Below are 23302 nucleotides of genomic sequence, written 5' to 3'. Positions count from 1 at the left end.
CAAGAACAGCCAGCCAAGACCAAGTTTACCGATCAATGAGAACGGCAGAACTCCAGCTCTAGGGGACTACTGCACATAGAATTCATGGCTTTTTTACCATGATTCTGTAGTCTTTCAAAGTTAATTTTTTTTAACTGTCTTTTTTTCTTTTTTTTTCTTTTTGAATTTTTCTTTTTCCCTTTTTCAACCAACATCTTATCAATCCCTTTTTTTAAAAAAAAAACATTTTTATTTTTCATTTTTAGAGTCATATTCTATCCCTTCATAGTAGTTACCCGTATTTTTGGCTTATATATAAAAGTTGTTCTCTCTTTAAAATTTTGAGATAGTTTCTTCTAACAGATCAAAATATACCCTAAATCTCTAGTATATGGTGTTTTCTATTCCCCTGCCTGATCATATCCTCTCCCTTTTTTTTTTCTTTTTTTAAATCCTCTTCTTTCTTTTTTCAAACAACTTCTTATCAATTCCTTTTATAAAATTTTTTATAATTTCCATTTTTACAGTCATATTCCATCCCTTCATCATATCAACCCTTATTTTTGTACATATATAAGTTTTTCTTTCTTTAAAATTTTGGGAGGCACTTTCTTCTAAAAGACCAAAATACACCCCAAATCTAGTGTGTGGCACTGATCTATATACCAGCCTGATCATATTTGATCACATTCTGGTTTTTTTGTTGTTGTTGTTTTGTTTGTTTTTGTTTTTATCTTTATCTTTTTCTTTTTTTTCTTTTTTCTCTCTTTCCCTTTCTTTTCCCACTGCTTCAGGTTTTTTCTGATTTGTTTAGAGTATATTTTCTGGGGACGTTGTTACTCTGCTAGCATTTTGTTCTCTCATTAATCTATTCTCCTCTGCACAAAATGACAAGACGGAAAAAATCACCTCAACAAAAAGAACAAGAGGTAGTACCGACTGCCAGGGACCTACTCAATACGGACATTAGTACGATGTCAGATCTAGAGTTCAGAATCATCACTTTAAAGATACTAGCTGGGCTTGAAAAAAATATGGAAGTTATTAGAGAAACCCTTTCTGGAGAAGTAAAAGAACTAAAATCCAACCAAGTAGAAATCAAAAAGGCTATTAATGAGGTGCAATCAAAAATGGGGGTGCTAACTGCTAGAATAAATGAGGCAGAAGAGAGAATCAGTAATATAGAAGATGAAATGATGGAAAATAAAGAAGCTGAGAAAAAGAGAGATAAACAACTACTGGATCATGAGGGCAGAATTCGAGAGATAAGCGATACCATAAGATGAAACAACATTAGAATAATTGGGATCCCAGAAGAAGAAGAAAGCGAGAGAGGGGCAGAAGGTATAATGGAGCAAATTATAGCAGAGAACTTCCCTAATTTGGGGAAGGAAACAGGCATGAAAATCCAAGAAGCACAGAGAACCCCTCTCAAAATCAATAAAAATAGGTCAACACCCCGACATCTAATAGTAAAACTTACGAGTCTCATAGACAAAGAGAAAATCCGGAAAGCAGCTCGGGAGAAGAGATATGTAACCTACAAGGGTAGAAACATTAGACTGGCAACAGACCTATCCACAGAGACCTGGCAGGCCAGAAAGGACTGGCAGGATATATTCAGAGCACTAAATGAGAAAAATATGCAGCCAAGAATACTCTATCCAGCTAGGCTGTCATTGAAAATTGAAGGAGAGATAAAAAGCTTCCAGGACAAACAAAAACTAAAGGAATTTGCAAACACAAAACCAGCCCTACAGGAAATCTTGAAAGGGGTCCTCTAAGCAAAGAGAGAGCCTAAAAGTAACATAGACCAGAAAGGAACACAGACAATATACAGTAACAGTCACCTTACAGGCAATACAATGGCACTAAATTCCTATCTTTCAATAGTTACCCTGAATGTACATGGGCTCAATGCCCCAATCAAAAGACACAGGCTATCAGACTGGATTAAAAAACAAGACCCATCGATATGCTGTCTGCAAGAGACTCATTTTCGACCCAAAGACAGCCCCAGATTGAAAGTGAGGGGGTGGAAAACCATTTACCATGCTAATGGACACCAAAAGAAAGCTGGGGTGGCAATCCTTATATCAGACAAATTAGATTTTAAACCAAAGACTGTAATAAGAGATGAGGAAGGACACTATATCCTACTTAAAGGATCTATCCAACAAGAAGATCTAACAATTGTAAATATCTATGCCCCTAACATGGGAGCAGCCAATTATATAAGCCAATTAATAACAAAAGCAAAGAAACACATCGACAACAATACAATCATAGTGGGGGACTTTAACACCCCCCTCACTGAAATGGACAGATCGTCTAAGCAAAAGATCAACAAGGAAATAAAGACTTTAAATGACACACTGGACCAAATGGACTTTACAGACCTATTCAGAACATTCCACCCCAAAGCAACGGAATACACATTCTTCTCTAGTCCCCATGGAACATTCTCCAGAATAGATCACATCCTAGGTCATAAATCAGGTCTCAACCGGTACCAAAAGATTGGAATCATTCCCTGCCTATTTTCAGACCACAATGCTTTGAAACTAGAGCTCAATCACAAGACAAAAGTCAGAAAGAACTCAAATACATGGAGGCTAAAGAGCATCCTACTGAGGAATGAATGGGTCAACCAGGAAATTAAAGAAGAATTTAAAAAATACATGGAAACCAATGAAAATGAAAACACAACTATTCAAAATCTTTGGGATGCAGCAAAGGCAGTCCTAAGAGGAAAGTATATAGCAATACAAGCCTTTCTCAAGAAACAAGAAAGGTCTCAAGTACACAACCTAACCCTACACCTAAAGGAGCTGGAGAAAGAACAGCAAATAAAGCCTAAACCCAGCAGGAGAAGAGAAATAATAAAGATCAGAGCAGAAATCAATGAAATAGAAACTAAAAGAACAGTAGAACAGATCAACGAAACTAGGAGCTGGTTCTTTGAAAGAATTAACAAGATTGATAAACCCCTGGCCAGACTTATCAAAAAGAGAAGAGAAATGACCCAAATCAACAAAATCATGAATGAAAGAGGAGAGATCACAACCAACATCAAAGAAATACAAACAATTATAAGAACATATTATGAGCAACTCTATGCCAGCAAATTAAATAACCTGGAAGAAATGGATGCACTCCTAGAGATGTACCAACTACCAAAACTGAACCAGGATGAAATAGAAAACCTGAACAGACCTATAACCACTAAGGAAATTGAAGCAGTCATCAAAAATCTCCCAACGAACAAAAGCCCAGGGCCAGATGGCTTCCAAGGGGAATTCTACCAAACATTTCAAGAAGAATTAATACCTATTCTTCTGAAACTGTTCCAAAAAATAGAAATGGAAGAAAAACTTCCATACTCATTTTATGAGGCCAGCATTACCTTGATCCCAAAACCAGACAAAGACCCCATCAAAAAGGAGAATTACAGACCAATATCCCTGATGAACATGGATGCAAAAATTCTCACCAAAATACTAGCCAATAGGATCCAACAGTACATTAAAAGAATTATTCACCATGACCAAGTGGGATTTATCCCTGGGCTGCAAGGTTGGTTCAACATCCGCAAATCAATCAATGTGATGCAATACATTAACAAAAGAAAGAACAAGAATCATATGATCCTCTCAATAGATGCAGAAAAAGCATTTGACAAAGTACAGCATCCTTTCTTGATCAAAACTCTTCAGAGTATAGGGATAGAGGGTACATACCTCAATATCATAAAAGCCATCTATGAAAAACCTACAGCGAATATCATTCTCAATGGGGAAAAACTGAGAGCTTTCCCCCTAAGGTCAGGAACATGGCAAGGATGTCCACTATCACCACTGCTATTCAACATAGTATTGGAAGTCCTAGCCACAGCAATCAGACAACAAAAAGAAATCAAAGGCATCCAAATTGGCAAGGAAGAAGTCAAACTCTCACTCTTTGCAGATGATATGATACTTTATGTGGAAAACCCAAAAGACTCCACCCCAAAACTGCTAGAACTCATACAGGAATTCAGTAAAGTGGCAGGATATAAAATCAATGCACAGAAGTCAGTGGCATTCCTATACACCAACAACAAGACAGAAGAAAGAGAAATTAAGGAGTCAATCCCATTTACAATTGCACCCAAAACCATAAGATACCTAGGAATAAATCTAACCAAAGAGACAAAGGATCTGTACTCAGAAAACTATAAAATACTCATGAAAGAAATTGAGGAAGACACAAAGAAATGGAAAAACGTTCCATGCTCATGGATTGGAAGAACAAATATTGTGAAGATGTCAATGCTACCTAGAGCAATCTACACATTCAATGCAATCCCCATCAAAATACCATCCCCTTTTTTCAAAGAAATGGAACAAATAATCCTAAAATTTGTATGGAACCAGAAAAGACCCCGCATAGCCAGAGGAATGTTGAAAAAGAAAAGCAAAGCTGGCGGCATCACAATTCCGGACTTCCAGCTCTATTACAAAGCTGTCATCATCAAGACAGCATGGTACTGGCACAAAAACAGACACATAGATCAATGGAACAGAATAGAGAGCCCAGAAATGGACCCTCAACTCTATGGTCAACTCACCTTTCACAAAGCAGGAAAGAATGTCCAATGGAACAAAGACAGTCTCTTCAACAAATGGTGTTGGGAAAATTGGATAGCCACATGCAGAAGAATGAAACTGGACCATTTCCTTACACCACACACAAAAATAGACTCCAAATGGTTGAAAGACCTCAATGTGAGACAGGAGTCCATCAAAATCCTAAAGGAGAACACAGGCAGCAACCTCTTTGACCTCAGCCGAAGCAACTTCTTCCTAGAAACATCGCCAAAGGCAAGGGAGGCAAGGGCAAAAATGAACTATTGGGACTTCATCAAGATAAAAAGCTTTTGCAAAGCAAAGGAAATAGTCAACAAAACCAAAAGACAACCGACAGAATGGGAGAAGATATTTGCAAATGACATATCAGATAAAGGGCTAGTATCCAAAATCTATAAAGAACTCATCAAACTCAACACCCAAAGAACAAAGAATCCAATCAAGAAATGGGCAGAAGACATGAACAGACATTTTTCCAAAGAAGACATCCAAATGGCCAACAGACACATGAAAAAGTGCTCAATATCGCTCGGCATCAGGGAAATCCAAATCAAAACCTCAATGAGATACCACCTCACACCAGTCAGAATGGCTAAAATTAACAAGTCAGGAAATGACAGATGTTGGCGGGGATGCGGAGAAAGGGGAACCCTCCTACACTGTTGGTGGGAATGCAAGCTGGTGCAGCCACTCTGGAAAACTGTATGGAGGTTCCTCAAAAAGTTGAAAATAGAGCTACCATATGATCCAGCAACTGCACTACTGGGTATTTACCCCAAAGATACAAAAGTAGGGATCCGAAGGGGTACGTGCACCCCGATGTTTATAGCAGCAATGTCCACAATAGCCAAACTGTGGAAAGAGCCAAGATGTCCATCAACAGATGAATGGATAAAGAAGATGTGGTATATATATACAATGGAATATTATGCAGCCATCAAAAGGAATGAGATCTTGCCATTTGCAACGACATGGATGGAACTGGAGGGTATTATGTTGAGTGAAATAAGTCAAACAGAGAAAGACATGTATCATATGATCTCACTGATATGAGGAATTCTTAATCTCAGGAAACAAACTGAGGGTTGCTGGAGTGGGGGGTGGGGTGGGAAGGATGGGGTGACTGGGTGATAGACACTGGCGAGGGTATGTGCTCTGGTAAGCGCTGTGAATTGTGCAAGACTGTTGAATCTCAGATCTGTACCTCTGAAACAAATAATGCAATATATGTTAAGAAAAAAAAAAGAAGAAGAAGAAGAAGGTAGCGGGACGGGAAGAATGAAGCGGGGGAAATCGGAGGGGTAGACGAACCATGAGAGACGATGGACTCTGAAAAACAAACAGGGTTCTAGAGGGGAGGGGGGTGGAGGATGGGTTAGACTGGTGGTGGGTATTGAGGAGGGCACATTCTGCATGGAGCACTGGGTGTTATGCACAAACAATGAATCATGGAACACTTCATCTAAAACTAATGATGTAATGTATGGGGATTAACATAAGAATAAAAAAAAAAAAGAAATTAACACCAATTCTTCACAATCCCTTCAAGAAAATGGAAGAGGAACTCTTCCCAACTCATTTTATGAAGCCAGTGTTACCCTAACACCAAAACCTGACAACAGCAGGAAAAAAACAAAACAAAACTACACTACAGCTCAATATCCCTCATAAATACAGATAAAAATATTTCTAATAAACTATTATCAATAAGATTCAGTAATATGTGAAAAGAATTATATATCATGATTACACAGGTTTTATTCTAAAGAGACAAGGCTGGCTCGAGATTCAAAAATCAATGTAATCCAAACAAAAAACAAAAAAAAAATCAATGTAATCCACCACATTAAGAAGGCAAAGATCAATTTCATGATCATATCAAACTGTGGGGAAAAACTATTTGATAAAATCCAATACCCATTCATGATAAGGAAACAACTCTCAGAGAACTAAGAATAAAGAACTTCCTCAAACTGACAAAGAACAACTGTAAAAAAAAAAACCTATAGCTATCTTTGTAATGGTGAAACACTGAATACTTCCCCCCTAAGATCAGAAACACCACAAGGGTATGAGCTCTCACCACTATTATTCAACATAGTACTGGAACTTCTAGCCAGAACAATATGACAGGAAAAGGAAATAAAAGGCATGCAGATTAAAAAGAAGGAGTAAATTATCCCTATTTAAAATGCCATGAAAATCCCAAGGAATAAAAAAAAAAAACTTTCCTAGAACTAATAAGTGAGTTCAGCAAGATCACATGAAACAAGATCTACATACAAAATTCTATTATAAATTGATGTACCAGCAATAAGCATTTGGAAACCAAAATTACAAATATGATACCATTTTTAAAAATTAAACACTTAGGTATAAATCTAGTAAAATATGCATAGGACTTGAATGTTAAAAACTGTGGAGCACTGTTGAAAGAAATTGAAGATCTAAAAGAATGGATGGACATATTATGTTCATGGATTAGAAGAACTCAACAGAGTAAAGATGTCAATTCTCCCAAATGTATATATGTGTTTAATGTAATTACTATTAATATCCAATCAAAATTTTTTTGTAGAAATAAGCAAAGTAATTCTAAAATTCCCATTCAGGGGGAACTGAAGATGGCAGCATAGGAAAACTGTGAACCCACCTCCACCTACAGACACAACAAATTTACAACTACATATGGAATAATCTTCCTCTGAAAAGGACCTGACAACTAGATGAATAGCACCTCCACAGGAAAAAACAAAAGCAGTGCATCCAGAAGGATATGAGAGGCAGAGACACTGTCTTACCCAGGACCCCACTCCAGATGCAGTGACCCCACAATCAGGTGGGATTCAAAAAAATATGAACTCTTTCTCAAGGAATGAAGAGATTGTGCCCAACATCAGGCACCCCAACCCTGGGGGTTGGCACCAAAAAGACAAGCCCCAAAATGTCTGGTTTTGAAAATCAATGGGGATTAAGAGCAAGAGAATCATAGAACTATAAAGACCAGGGATCCCAATCCTAAAGGGCTCCTACACAAACCCAGTCGCTGAGATCCAGTGAGAAAGCAACAGACTGAAAAGCACCTAGACTGTAAGTGAGGCAGACCCACTCACTACTTTGAAATCTACACGTGATAAAACAATACAGAGCTACACGCACACATTATAACAGTGTCAATTTTCTGGTTTTGATCTTCCTCGTCAGGTCACATAATGTGGAGAGGTGACTATCATACCAAGCCACTTGAAAATCACATGTGACAACAAAATATGTGAATGATCTCTGTCTCCTATTGCCACCAACTAATGTGGGACTCAGGAAATTGGGTGAAGGGTCCATAGGACCTCTCTGAACTCTCTTTGCAACTTCCTGTGAATCTGTAATTATTTCAAAATAAAAGTTTTTTGATAAGGACAATGAGACTCACCACAGCTCAAGACTTCTTTTTGAACTTGTTTGAACTTTGCCACCATCTTAGAGGAGAGATCATTGATAGAGTTGATATCTAAGACATAAGCCACACAGTGAATCCTGTCCTTCAGTGATAGAGAGCTGATGAAGGTAGGATGATTGGGCGTAATTGGTTTATTGGGGCTCAACTGTTACAGAAACATAAGATAATATTTAGAGAGTCTTTGCTGAGTTCTTTAAGACACATTCATGCTTCAAATGTGACTACCACTAACCTCCAACCTGAAACTGTCCTCCCTCTAGCCACTCTTCCCCCAGGGTAATTAGTAGTACCCTCCCATACCTCCTCTCCACTATGAGTGTAATATTATATCTTTCTCTTTTTTTTTAAGATTTTTTATTTATTTATTTGGCAGAGAGAGAGACAGCGAGAGAGGGAACACAAGCAGGGGGAGTGGGAGAGGGAGAAGCAGGCTTCCCACCGAGCAGGGAGCCCGATGCGGGGCTCGATCCCAGGACTCTGGGATCATGACCTGAGCCGAAGGCAGACGCTTAACCGACTGAGCCACCCAGGTGCCCCAATATTATATCTTTCTTATAGAAAAACCACTTCATTGCACCGGTGAAAATGAGAATTACACATACTTTACATTATCCATAATGGAAATATTTCAGGAAAGTACAATGTTTAAAAAGCTAATTTCAAATCCCAGTCTCCAGAAAAGAAAGAAAGAAAGAAAGAAAGAGAAAGAAACTACCATTGACACTGATTACACATCATTTAAGACTTCTCTCTAAACATTTTGTGTACTCAAATGGACTAATGGATAGAGAAAAAAGGAGAGGGGAAAATATATTGAAAATGCATTTTTAAATAAAATACTATAATTTCTTTAATTTCACAGAAGAAAAAGAAATGAAATGAAACAGAAGAAATACCAAATTTTAAGTTAGTATCTCCTTACCACAAAACAATAATTTTTCAAGGATAAAAAAAATAGATAAAAAAAAGAGGGGGGGGGGGGGGGGGGGGGGAGGCACCTGGGTGGCTCAGCTGGTTTCCGATCAAGCACAACTGAGAGGCAATGGAAGCCACTGTTCAGAAATTGAGGCTGATTGTATTATACCCAATACCTAAAAGAAAGGGAATAATAATGGTTGACCTTCTGAGAATGTAAAGTACATCATCTCGTTTATCTTCTCAGGTGCCCTATGAAATGGGCATTATTATTACCTACATTTCACACATAAAAAAGGAAGACTTACGGAGACAAGTATGTTACTTGCTTACAGGTGCACATCTAGCTAGTGGCAGAGCCAACCTTTGGATGTAGGTATTTAGGTAGCATTTAAGTAGTGAAACCTAAGTACTTACAGTATAATAATATCACACTTCAACAAAAAGTGGTTAATTGTTCCAAGATTTTGTCTAATTGATCAAAAAAGTACATGAGATTGAACTATTACTTTCCTATCTATTTTACAATAAAGAGTGAAATAAACACAATCCCCTCCTGTCCTTTTTCTGGGATCTGTATGAGTAAAATACTGCTTTTTGGCTGTATTTCTTTTCTTTTCTTTGTTTTTTTTTTTTTTTTTTCTTTTGAGATCACCTTATTTTTTTTAAGTTATCTCCACACCCAGTGTGGCGCTCAAACTCATGACCCTGAGTTCAAGAATCACACGTTCTACCGACTGAGCCAGCCAGGCACCCCAGGCTTTCTTTTTTAATGCTGTAGAAAATAAGTTACTCTACTTTACTTATATGAATACTTATTCATTTAAAGCAGAGTAGTGTTGGTTGATGTTGAAAACACCTTATGACAGTTGAAACTGCCTTATGGGGTAAAAACTTAACAAAAATAATTGATGAAACTGATTTTAAATGTTTTAGAGATTGGAGAATTCTTACCTGATTATCTGTCTGGCACACAGCCTTTTAAGATGTAGGGTATGTCATCCACACACAAACCTACTCCTTCTTTCTCATGTAGCCCCATGGAGTCACACAACCTAAATGGCAGATATTTGCCATCTTTCCCATCTTTAATAGGATATATCCTATACTATAAAACAAAGTATATCAAAGGTAAAAATTCATTCTTCAACTAGCATTCAAGACATGACAAAAGGAAGAACAGAAAGTGGCTAATATTTTAACACTGTGGTCCTCAAACATTTTGGTCTCAGTATCACCTGATATTCTTAAAAATTATTGAGAATCTCAAAGATATTTTATGTATGTAGGTTATATCTATTGATATTTAACATACTAAAAATTTTTTTTAAAAATTTAAATATTTCTTAAATCATTTTAAAATACAATTATGAATCTATTGCAATGTTAACCTAAAGGACATTTTTATGAAAAAATTATTTCCAAAAAAAATATTAAAAAGAACAGGATCAATTTACTTTTTGCAATTCTCTTTACTATCTGGATTAATAGAAGATGGCAGGATTCTCATATCTGCCTCTGAATTCAATCTGTTGTGATATATCATTTTGGTTGAAGTGTATGAAGAAAATCTAGCCTCACATATATATAGTAGTAGGAAAAGGAGAGAGTATTTAATTTAACAGCTTTCAGAGAATTGTGGATATTCCTCATTAATAATGCATCAAAGCTCAATAAGTGATAATTTCTCCAAAGGTTAGCTAGGATCTGTGACATTTTCATACTCAGCTACATTAAATTCATTGATCTATCTTATGCTTTGAATATATTTTTTATCCATGCATGACTTACAAACCCAATGCATTTGGTCATTTGAAAATATTGGATCTAGATAAGATCTTCCAAATATTGGTACATTTCACCACACAATATTAAAACATCATATTTGTTACTAGCACCATTAATCTCATCAGGTAAGTTTTTAAGTATTGAGAAGTTATGAAGCTCAAAGTGGTGGATCCAAGTTTCCCAAAGTTCTAATTTTTGTTTTCTTAAAAGCTCAGATGTTATCATTGGCAACAAACATTGCTGGTTCGTTGTTTTTCTTGTAGTGATATGCTCATTTTGTGCATTGTCCATAAATGTCTACCGAATACCTAAGTATGAATAATCAAGTCTGTCAATTGTCTTCTCATTTATAAAGGATGTTACATGAAAAAAGTTCAGCTCACAACTCAATCGCACCAGTGTCTTTTCTTGACAACCACCATATCTTGATATGCCTTAGAAATCCTTTGTATTTCCCATTTCATCACACAAAAATATATATAAAATAATAAAAAGTTGAGTTTAAATAAAATCAATGGCGTTACTTAGTCATCAATTACATTCTTAAATGAAACTAGCATTTTTTTTACTGCAAGTGCTAGGAACGTATATAGCGATTACTAATAGAGCTTGGTGCCATTGCTTGATTCATGCTAAGGTACCACCCAACAAATAAAACTACATGTGTATGATCAGTTCAAATGCCAATACTCTAGAAAAAGCAAAGCCATCTAAGCATTATTACACAAATAATTTTAAACTCATAGATCCCCTAAAATGCCCTCAGGGACTCTTGGGGGTCTACAAACCTCACTTTGAGAAGCTCCACTTTTTTTCAGAACTCTGAAAATTTTTTATTGGTCAAATATACTTCCACAGAGGCATAACTATGGAACACTTAGGAAGATTCACAAAGAGAAGTACTTCTCAGTGATACCAGACAACACTTGAATCACAAATCTCCCATTCCACACTAGGCAGTTGAGAACCCCTCTACGACCTATTGTAATCTGTACTGGAGTCAAAAGTTCCCACTGGTCCATAAGTCCAATGGCCAGGAGCAATCCCATTAGATATTTTGATCTAAATGAACAGGACTTACTGGTGCCTCCACCTGAAAGGACTTACACTGAAGCAGTAGAGTTACACACTTAAAGTGCACTGTAAAATTTCAAGATCAATAGGCACACTCATAGTTTTTATTAATCTGTTTACTTCATAAATTTAATTCTCTAGGGGTGCCTGGGTGGCTCAGTCAGTTAAGCATCTGCCTTTGGCTCAGGTCCTGATCCCACGGTCCTGGGATCAAGCCCCAAGCCCCGCGTCAGGCTCCCTGCTCAGCGGGGGAGCCTGCTTCTCCCTCTCCCTCTGCCGCTCCCCCTGTTTGTGCTCTCTTTCTCTGTCAAATAAATAAATAAAATCTTTTTTAAAAAAAATTTAATTCTTCAAAAAGAAGGGTCTCTGAGAAATGAAATAAAATACTGTTTCTCTGACAAATATTCTGTCTTGTATTCCTTCAGTTTATATAGTAGTATTTGCATTTCATTTGGACTTAAGGATCTACATCTTCTCTTAGAGCAATGCCTTTGGAGCTTTCAACATGAAAAGGAGGGAGACAGAGCCTGTCCTGATGAGTACCTCCATTACAGCACCTATCACATTGAACAGTACTTATTTGTTTATTACCTACACTGAAATCCTTGAGTAAAAAGACCAGCTCTCATTTGTATTTAGGTCTTTATTGCCAACACAATCTTTCACAAATAGAAACATTTCAATCAATGCTTAGTGTTTTGAAGTGCCGTTGCGGTACCTTGCTTTGGCTTCTGAGACTAGGCTAATATACCAAAATAAAGTCAGTCAAATAGATAGAATCTAGCCAACATCAAGAAATAAGATGTGATTCTTGAAAGTCTTAGAAAATGTTTTCAGTTATTAAATGTGACACAAAACTAAAATGAACCATTACTGTCTTATGCTAAATTTTGCATTGACAGTGCATGCATATTTCCAATCAGAAGATAACAATATTTGCTTGTAGCAATCACAGAAAAATACAGCTTGATGATGAAATGTTCTATTCATTCCCCTTAATTTTTTTATTTGATTGTGTAACATTGACAAGCATAGAAGGGATGAAAGTTTTTACACAGTAATTTGTAGATCTAGAGTAACAGTTTTAAAAATGGTATTAGTACTTACATTTGTTTACAAATAAGATAGTGTTTGTAGGACCACTGATAAATTTACCCTTTGAAGGTTGACCCACCAAAGTGAATTGCTGTCTTGCTTTTCACAATCATTTCTTATAAAATGGTCTTGTAAAATGGAAAAGTGTTATAATACATAATTTTCATTATTTTATTACAAAAAAAAAAGAAAAGAATTTCAATCCAGGTAAAAGCATGTGGGATATAAGTAAAAACAGACTTCTAATATAATGGACAAAGATTTCCACAAAATTTTTAAAATTTTAGTGCTGTTTTGTTTTTTTTTTTACAAGTACCAAAAAGCATTCTTCATATAACTGCTTCTTGCACGCATAAAAATGGAAAGTGAAACACAACTCAACGGAGGGAATTCTGAATCAAATTTTACTCCTTTTTTACATTTGATTTAGCATTTAATTGCTTGTAGATCAGGAGGAGGTTAATGTTCTAAGAGAAAATGGCAAAGAAATGAACAAACCTGATCATTGTAATTGATAAAACAAAATCCTCAGGAAATCTTTAAATAACTTACCTGTCCAGTAATGCTGGTGACATCAGACGTCACTGTGGCTTGGCAAGTCACCTGGCCTCGGAAAACAGACTTCACTGAATTGATAAAACTAGACTTTCCAGACCCAGATGGACCCAGCAAGAGAATACAAACTTCTGAAATAAAGTCTACACAGGGCTTGTAGGCTCTGAGTTCGGCTAGAAGTGGATTTCTGTGCCTGTCAAATAACATGCGGTAGGTACTTAAAGACAAGAGCCAAACTTCCATAGGAACAGTACGATTCTGCTGCTTCTTTCCTTCCCTTTAAAAGTATGTTTTAATTACTTATTATCTTGGCATTAACATCTATCATATGATTTGAAATGGTCTAAGGTTATGCATTTTGTGCTTGAAGAAAATGCATTTATCTATATCCGAATAAAGAAACATTAACCAGCAACCAAATCATTGTTAAACTACGAGCCTTAGACCACACAAATCTAACAAATAGCAGTAACAATGAAGATGAGTATTATTTCAGTAATAATATTATATTAAGGAGAAATAAAATATATGCAAAACAGATATTTATCTATAAATTGGGGAAAGGGGGCTTTGTTTTTAAAACTTACTGAAATTCCCCCAAAAACTTTATTCCCAGGGAAAGGCTTCGGACAAATTATCTGAAATAGTCATCTAGACTTTTCTGTCTGGAAAACTTTGAATCTAGCAAGTCCAAAGAGAAACATAAAGCCAAACTATTGCCTGGTAGATTTTTAAAGGTTCACAGTTGGTAGTGATTTTGTCTCTGTTGTTGCCATAATTGCCTCGAAGGTATTACATAAGTAACATTATAACTCATTTTTATCACTCCAAGTTATATGATTTTTATTTTACTATTTCATTTCCAATGCCATTTATAGAAGTGTTCTAAATAAAATGAGTAATAGATAGTCCAAGAACCTAACTTACTTCGTGGCTCTTGTTATCTGGCTTATGTAGTTCATATCATCCTCAATTCCTGTAGGAAATAAACATAGCATAATAAGTTTTTTAACTTGCCTGGCTAAATATGCCCAAGTCTACCTTCTAAATGAGGCAAAGAGTCTGCTTATATAAACCAGGGCTGAGCTGTCCAGTTGGGAGTTAGGGTTGGCAACATCATGCAAAGAGAAGGGAAAATTAACCTCCCTGCACAGTAACTCGCTCTGGAAACTCTCATATAACTAGGCCTACAGATCCTAGAGCTGACCCAAAAGGGGTCATTGTGCCAACATAAACCCCGCCCTCACTGGCTCTCCCTCTCCATGTCTCCACTTCTCCTCAACCTATTTTGTTCAAAGCTGCCTATACTTTCTGAGTAATACCTCATAACTTTTATGCTTCCTAGGTTTCATTTTGAAGTTTATGAAAGAGAAATTTGATGGCATGAAATCTGATGTTCCTCTCATTTTTCCTTGTTCTTGCAGCTAAATTGTGACCACAAACACAAAGAAAGACTAGAATCAGAATGTAGGATTATCTAATTTAACATACTTTCAACTCAAAAAACTTCACATTCCAAATACTTGATGTCAGACGGGATATATACTCCTAAAGCTTTGCTTAATGAAGCATCCTAGAAAGTCTGGTTTTGCCTGGATCTACAGACAACATCTCTTGGCTAAAGGAATAAAATACCAGTTATCCAGAAGCAATTTTTGTTTCTGTTTCTAAAACTGCAGTTGTCATTTCAGTTGCATTATTCTTTTGAAATGAAAAACAGAAGGAGGGATCGGGCCTTTTTAAATAGTCAGACATTTCAGGATAATGCCCAAGCATAAAGACCACAAAAGTAGTCTTTATATTAAAGTAAATTATTGTTGCAGTAGGTCCCTGACAAGTGCACCTATCAAGCATACCAGAAATGTTACTGTCATGGACACTAGACTTATAAAGAAGTCTCAAGGAGACATTCCCAAGCATCTTCTGCAGACTTTTCTCCTCACTCCATGTCAATCTGGTTGTCACTGCCATTGTTCTGTACCTGATAGAAAAACAATAATAGATTGAGAAGCTAGTTAGTATATAATAGTGGTTTAAAGCACAGATTTCTGCTTCTAGCTTTAGCATGTTATTTTTTTTTCCTCTGGCCCAATTAAAACATGTTATTTGTTTATACACAAGGCAAAATATATATATATATATTTATATTTATATTTATATATATAAATTGAACAATAGTAGGTACCTATAAAAAATAGATAATTTAGAAATAGAAAATACCATTACATTTTTTAAAGTCAGTAGACAGGGGCGCCTGGGTGGCTCAGTTGGTTAAGCTACTGCCTTCGGCTCAGGTCATGATCCTGAAGTCCCTGGATCGAGTCCCGCATCGGGCTCCCTGCTCAGCAGGGAGTCTGCTTCTCCCTCTGAACCTCCCCCCTCTCATGTGCTCTCTCTCATTCTCTCTCTCTCAAATAAATAAATAAAATCTTTAAAAAAATAAAAAAATAAAAAAAAATAAAGTCAGTAGACAAAGTAAATGGAAGCCTAGGCAAAGAATAAAGTAAAATTAATAAATCAGAACAGCGATCAGCAAACTTTTTTCTTAATGCAGAGAGTAAATATTTTAGGCTTTGTGGGCCATATGGTCCCTGCCGTAATTACGCAACTTTGCCAATGTGACACAAAAACGGAGACAATATATGAACAAATGGGCATGACTGTGTTCCAATAAAGCCTTTTTTATCAAAACAGGTTGATGTCACACAGACCATAGTTGGCCAACCCATGAATTAGAAGGTAGGAGAAAGGAATTTATACAGAAAACGGTTCCCAAAGAAAGAAACTGATATATGAAAGGAGTTAACAGACATTGAGGTCCTACAGCAGCAGAATAATCCATGAGCCATCATGCCAATTCTTTCAATGAGAAAAATGAGAACACAGGGTGCACTGTAAATACATGTATTTGAAAGCATTGGAGGGCTAAGATTTGGAAAAGAAATGAACACTGAGAGGTAAGCTTGGCATTTGGGAGCACATTTCTCTGAGGAACATCTGTTAGCTTTAGAAGAGGTGCCAGAGATGCTGAGATATTGGGCAAAACTTTTGCTGGACTCCCAGAGCTAGGGGAATAGAGTGCAGCAAAGAGGATGCCTTGGCAACCCTCCTCTAAGGCCGTGGGCAAGGAAAGAGAGAGAGTTAGCAAGCCAGAAAGAGAACACAAGCTGCGGGGAGAAGCAGAGGGGGAGGGAGAAGCAGACCCCCCGCTCACTGAGCAGGGAGCCTGACAACTTGGGGGGTGGGGGTGGGAGGGCTCAATCCCAGGACTCCAGGATCTTGAGCTGAGCTGAAGGCAGTCACTTAACTGACTGAGCCACCAAGGCGCCCCCGTGGGCAAGGATTCTGAAGAGCTACAGGGAAGAAGGAAGGGTGGACTGGAAATGGACAGACTTAACTCCATCTCCTAAGTAATTTCAGTCTATGATTGGGTTAGTATAAATGAAGTTTGCTTTTGCCCCCAGCTGCATGGCAGATGCAAAACAGATCTTGTTTAGACGAAGAGAACATCTTTCTAGGTTCAATTTTTTTTATATTCAGTGACTCGTATTCATCATAAACACAAGAGAGGAAATGAAACAAAAGGATAGAAAACCAAGAGAAAAAGCAGAACACAGAAATAAACCATACTGTTTATTCATTTGTTTTGTTTTTTAGATTCCACATGTAAGAGAAATCAGATGGCATTTTTCTTTCTGACTTATTTCACTTATCATAATCCCCTCGAGATCCATCCATGTTGTCCCAAATGGCAAGATCTCATCCTTTTTTATGGCTGAGTAATATTACTCTGTGTGTGTGTGTGTATCTCACATCTAATGGAAAAACTGTCTCTAATGGAAAAGCAGTCAAAGTATATGAAGAAGACATTCACAGACGAGGTAACTCAAATGAATTATAAACATACAAAAAATGTTCAATTCTAGAAACAGAGAACTGTAAATTAAAGAATGAGATATCATTTCACATCAAACAAAAGTCCAGCAATACCAAGTTGACCCGGATATGGAGATTCAATAATATTCACATTATTTTGAGACACACATCATTTTGGGGAACAAGTACATTCATAGCAGCATTGTTTAGGATGACATTAGAAGATTGCATGTACAAATTTTGGCATATTCACACAATGAAATACTAAAGAGCATTGAAGTGACTGAACTAGACCTATTTGTATCAACATTGATAAAGCTCAAAAAACTAATCTTGAGTGGAAAAAAGCAAGTTGAGAATGATACACCTAGTATGATATTATTTAAATAAACTGTTGGGGCACCTGGGTGGCTCAGTCATTAAGCGTCTGCCTTCAGCTCAGGTCATGGTCCCAGGGTCCTGGGATCAAGCCCCACATCGGGCTCCCTGCTCAGCAGGGAGCCTGCTTCTCCGTCTCCCATTTCCCCTGCTTGTGTTCCCTCTCTCACTGTCTCTCTCTATCTCTCTCTGTGTCAAATAAATAAATAAAAAATCTCTTAAAAATAAAAAAAATAAACTGTTAACTCAAAGCTATACTCGAGATCACGTTTAGATACATACGTTATATACAGCAAAAGCATAAAAACCAGCAAAACAATACTTTATCCCAAAGTCTGGATAATATTTCCCTAGGGGGAAGGAAGGGAAGAGAAAGGAATGTAGGAGAGATTCACAGAAAACTTCAACATTATCTGTAATGCTTTCGTTTTTCAGGGGTAAAAAACAATTCCAATTCGATAAAGCAAGCGATTTTAAAAAATCTGATACAACTGAGTAAGATTACACTGGAGTTTACTTACTCTCTGGAGTTCCCTGTGTTTGAAATATTCATTAAAAACAAAACAAATTCAAGGGGAAATTATGATCATTAGCAGCAAGTTTCCTCTGAAATTCTTTTTCAAAGAAAGGCAAACAAGCAATTTTCTTTACACACAGCTAGGAAATATTGGATGGCAAAAAGTCACTTACCTGTTTTTTAAGAGTTGGATTGAGCTTACATGTGGTGTTAGCTGTTCTGTTTCATGTATCGAGCAGCCCCAGTTTGGAGACTGGAAGGTTCTGCTGAGATTTGTGGCTTCCTGTTTGAAAGAAAGGGAAGTGAAACTCAAAGCAGTAATCAGCACGCAGCATGCGGCCTGTCATTTTGTTTTACCTTGCTAGAAACAAAGAGAGAAAACGAAAAGGAAAAAAAAAAGATTTCTGCCATGAGAAAGATCTTTGGTCCCCTCTGTAGCCCATATGTAGGCATGCATGAAATGGCAATTAATAAAAAACTGCACTAAAAGTAATAGCTAACATTTCTTTACATTTAACTATGGACTTGGCACTGTGCAACTGTATGCATTTTCCTCATTTCTTCTGGAAACAATCTCATACAGTAATCACTCTTAGTATGTTTATTTCTCAAAGTATGCAAATGAAACTTAAGGACATTAGGTGACTTTGGCCAAACTAATTCTACGAGCAGAGGGGTGGCACTGGCTGGTATTTAAAACGAAGTCTTTCTGCATGGGAACAAACAGATGAGGATTTGACTTTTCCTGAATTCATTTATAAGACAGTGCACAGCTTCGTTTCCCATTTACACATTCAATCATTCAACACGGGCTTAGACCCTGGGGAAGGATAATGCTGAGTAAGATAAAACACTGCCCTCACATCGCATGCTGTGTGCTCAGGGAGACCGTCAGGTACACAGATAGTTATATTCATGTCCTATGGCTACAAAAGGGGTAAAAACCAGATCCCCTGGGGACCAGGATGACAGTGGACTCACCCAGTCTTAGGGCACTAGTAAAAGCTAGCAAATCAAAGTTTAGACTGAGACACGAAGTTGTAGCGCAGGAAGAAATTTCCTTCTTCCCTCCAAGGTTTTTCCAGCTGGTTTAGGAATTAAACTGACATGAGACAGATTAACAAAAGGAAAAAACAAAGTTTTAGGATATGTACATGGAGGCCCAATAATAAAATTGAGACCCGAAGAAATGACAAAGGCAGGCAGTTTTTATACAATTTAGACAAAGAGACAATAAATTCGTGAGAACTTGGCAGGATAAAGAAAAGAGATGTTTGGGAACTTTCATTAGTAAGGAACTCTAAGTGGAATTTGGGCTGAGGTAGCTATAGATCTATAGATTGGTACATACACACATATACACACATACAAACACACACACTGAGGTTTATTTCTACTGCTTTCTTGGCTTTAAAGTCCCTCTCTTTGGTGATAAGGATGTCTTTTTACTTCTTAGTACAGGGAGGATATTATTCATGTAAGAGATTTATTTCCTGCTTTCTGGGGTCAGAGAAGGTCTAAGTATCCTTGCACCAACTGTTTCCCAAGTAGCTTCAATTCAAAATAATCAATATGTCATTGTGGCACATTTGCGGGCAGCCCACCTTGGGCCCCTACAAAGTACAAGGAAGAAGTGAAGCAAGAGAGAGCACAGTGTCATCAGGGACCTCCAAGGATTTTAGCCTGCCTGGAATGGACTGACAGCATCAAACTGGCAAGCAATGAGGCTAGGGAAGTGATTAGGTTTTAAAAGTCTTTATTTAAGTTGGATTTTATCATGAAGACAATATTAAGATTCTAAAGGCAGAAGAATGGCATGATCAAAATTCAAAGTCTTAGGAAGAAGAGTTAGTTTTTTCTTGCTTTGTAACAAATATCATAAACCTAGAGGCTTTAAAACAACTCACATTCATTACGGCACAGTTTCCATGGATCAAGAAATCCAGCATGGTTCAAATGAATTTTTTGCTCAGGGTGCCTCACACAAGGCATTGGCCAACTGTGGTCCCATCCTTCTCTGGGAAAGAATCTGATGCAAAGCTCACTTAGGTTACTGGCAGAATTTAGTTCTTTGTAAGTGTAAGACTGAGGTCCCCTTTTCTTTGCTGATTGCCAGCCTGAGGCTACTCTCAGCTCCTAGTCGTTGCTCTCAGTTTCTTGACAACAGCCTTTGCACTCATCTTATACAACATGGCAGCAACAGAATCCTCCAAGGTCAGCAGCAGAATCTTCCCTGTATCAAATCTCCTTCATGCCTTGAGTCTCTGCCTTCAGAAAGAGTCCCTTTCTTTTAATGGCTCACCTAATTTTTTCAAGGCCACTGAAGATAATCTCTTTCTTAAAGACAATAAATGAATCATGGAAGTGATATCCCATCATCTTCAGATCTCTGCCGCACTCAAGGGGAGGGAGTTGTACAAGGAGGTAGGCCATTGGGGGGCCATTATAGATTTCTGACTATAACAAAGGACAAGACCAGAATCAAAGAGACTAGTTTTTAGCCTTTTGCATTTACTTATTCATTCATTCATCCATTCACCCATCCATTCTTTCTTCTTTTAATAAAAAATATATTGAGCACCAATATAACACACTCTGTGTTAAACCCTGGCGACATAAACAGACATAGATTCTATGCTCATAAAACCAACACAGGGGCGCCTGGGTGGCTCAGTCATTAAGCGTCTGCCTTCGGCTCAGGTCATGATCCCAGGGTCCTGGGATCGAGTCCCACATTGGGCTCCCTGCTTGGCAGGAAGCCTGCTTCTCCCTCTCCCACTCCCCCTGCTTGTGTTCCTGCTCTCGCTATTCTGTCTGTCAAATAAATAAATAAAATCTTAAAAAAAAAACACACACACACACAGCACGAGATCAGGTGAGGCAATGCATCAACCTAAGAATAAGATTAGGTGCAATAAAGAATTTAAGCAAACACCAATGGCATTTTTCAAAGTGCTGGAGCAAACAATCCTAAAATTTGTATGGAATCAGAAAAGACCTTGAATCACCAAGGAAATGTTGAAAAAAAACAAAGCTGGGGGCATCCCGTTGCCTGATTTCAAGCTATATTACAAAGCTGTGATCACCAAGACAGCATGGTACTGGCACAAAAACAGACACATAAACCAATGGAACAGAATAGAGAACCCAGATATGGACCCTCAACTCTATGGTCAAATAATCTTCAACAAAGCAGGAAAAAATATGCAATGGAAAAAAGACAGTCTCTTCAATAAATGGTGCTGGGAAAATTGGTACAGCTATATACAGAAGAATGAAACTCGACCATTCTCTTACACAGATAAACTCAAAATGGATGAAAGAGCTCAGTGTGAGACAGGAATCCATCAAAATCCTAGGCATAGCCAGTAACCTCTTCAACATCGGCCACAGCAACTTCTTTCAAGATTCATCTCCAAAGGCAAGGGAAACAAAAGCAAAAATGAACTTTTGGGACTTCATCAAGATAAAAAGCTTCTGCACAGCAAAGGAGACAGTCAACAAAACAAGGAGGCAGCCCACAGAATGGGAGAAGATATTTGCAAATGGCACTACAGATAAAGGGCTGGTATCCAAGATCTATAAAGAACTTCTCAAACTCAACACCCAAAAAACAAATAATCAAGTCAAAAAATGGTCAGAAGACGAATAGACACTTCTCAAAAGAAGACATACAAATGGCTAACAGACACATGAAAAAATGTTCATCATCATTAGCCATCAGGGAAATTCAAATCAAAACCACATTGAGATAACACCTTACACCAGTTAGAATGGCAAAAATTGAAAAGGCAAGAAACAACAAATGTTGGAGAGGTTGTGGAGAAAGGGGAACCCTCAGTTTGTTTCCTGAGATTAAGAATTCCTCAAACAAACTGAGGGTTGCTGGAGTGGTGGGGGGTGGGAGGGATGGGGTGCCTGGGTGATAGACATTGGGGAGGTATGTGCTATGGTGAGCGCTGTGAAGTATGCAAGACTGTTGAATCACAGATCTGTACCTCTGAAGCAAATAATACATTATATGTTAAAAAAAAAAAAAGAAGATAGCAGGAGGGGAAGAATGAAGGGGGGGAAATCGGAAGGGGAGACAAACCATGAGAGACTATGGACTCTGAGAAACAAACTGAGGGTTCTAGAGGGGAGGGGGGGTGGGAGGATGGGTTAGCCTGGTGATGGGTATTAAAGAGGGCACGTTCTGCATGGAGCACTGGGTGTTATATGCAAACAATGAATCATGGAACACTACATCAAAAACTAATGATGTAATGTATGGTGATTAACATAAATAAATAAATAAATAAATAAATAAATAAATAAATAAAAAGAAAGGGGAACCTTTTTACACTGTTGGTGGGAATGCAAGTTGGTACAGTCACTTTGGAAAACAGTGTGGAGGTTCCTCAAAAAATTAAAAATAGAGCTACCCTATGACCCAGCAATTGCACTACTGGGTATTTACCCCAAAGACACAGATGTAGTGAAAAGAAGAGCCACATGCACCCCAATGTTCATAGCAGCAATGTCCGCAATAGCCAAACTGTGGAAAGAGCCGAGATGCCCTTCAACAGATGAATGGATAAAGAAGATGTGGTCCATATATACAATGGAATATTACTCGGCCATCAGAAAGGATGAATACCCAACTTTTGCATCAACATGGATGGGACTGGAGGAGATTATGCTAAGTGAAATAAATCAAGAAGAGAAAGTCAATTATCATATGGTTTCACTTATTTGTGGAAAGAATTTAAGGCAAACACATAATAATCTTCTGGTTCTTTTAAAAATTTAAAATATTTTTAGTTATTAGACCATGGGCAATAGAATATGAAAAAGCTACCTGCACAGAAAAACCACAGAATGAATTAATGTCACCTTTGCTGGATTAGGAGGTAACACAGCCATCTTTTTTGAGTTACTAGCATACTTACAAGATCTGCTGTATATACCTTTCATCAGTTAAAAATATATTTTTAAAAAACCACATATATAAAAATATATTGATATTTTCATAAAGTTTTGAGAATGCCATTTATTGATAAG

At 37.4% G+C, this 23302-nt stretch overlaps 1 protein-coding gene across 1 annotated transcript in view; it reads right to left on the bottom strand.

Annotated features, from left to right (window-relative positions):
• The window catches only part of IFI44L (interferon induced protein 44 like), a 45975-nt gene extending 30516 nt beyond the window's left edge, over positions 1–15459 (bottom strand). The window contains 7 exon segments of the mRNA XM_021690317.1: positions 8035–8206; positions 9060–9063; positions 9936–10084; positions 13486–13681; positions 14416–14464; positions 14980–15061; positions 15271–15459. Of these exon segments, the coding sequence (XP_021545992.1) occupies positions 8035–8206; positions 9060–9063; positions 9936–10084; positions 13486–13681; positions 14416–14464; positions 14980–15061; positions 15271–15459 (841 nt within the window).
• Between the last annotated feature and the right edge of the window lie 7843 nt (positions 15460–23302).

Source organism: Neomonachus schauinslandi, chromosome 4 (assembly GCF_002201575.2).
Source record: "Neomonachus schauinslandi chromosome 4, ASM220157v2, whole genome shotgun sequence".
NCBI classification, from domain to species: domain Eukaryota; kingdom Metazoa; phylum Chordata; class Mammalia; order Carnivora; family Phocidae; genus Neomonachus; species Neomonachus schauinslandi.
This window is presented reverse-complemented; position numbering and strand designations above follow the sequence as displayed.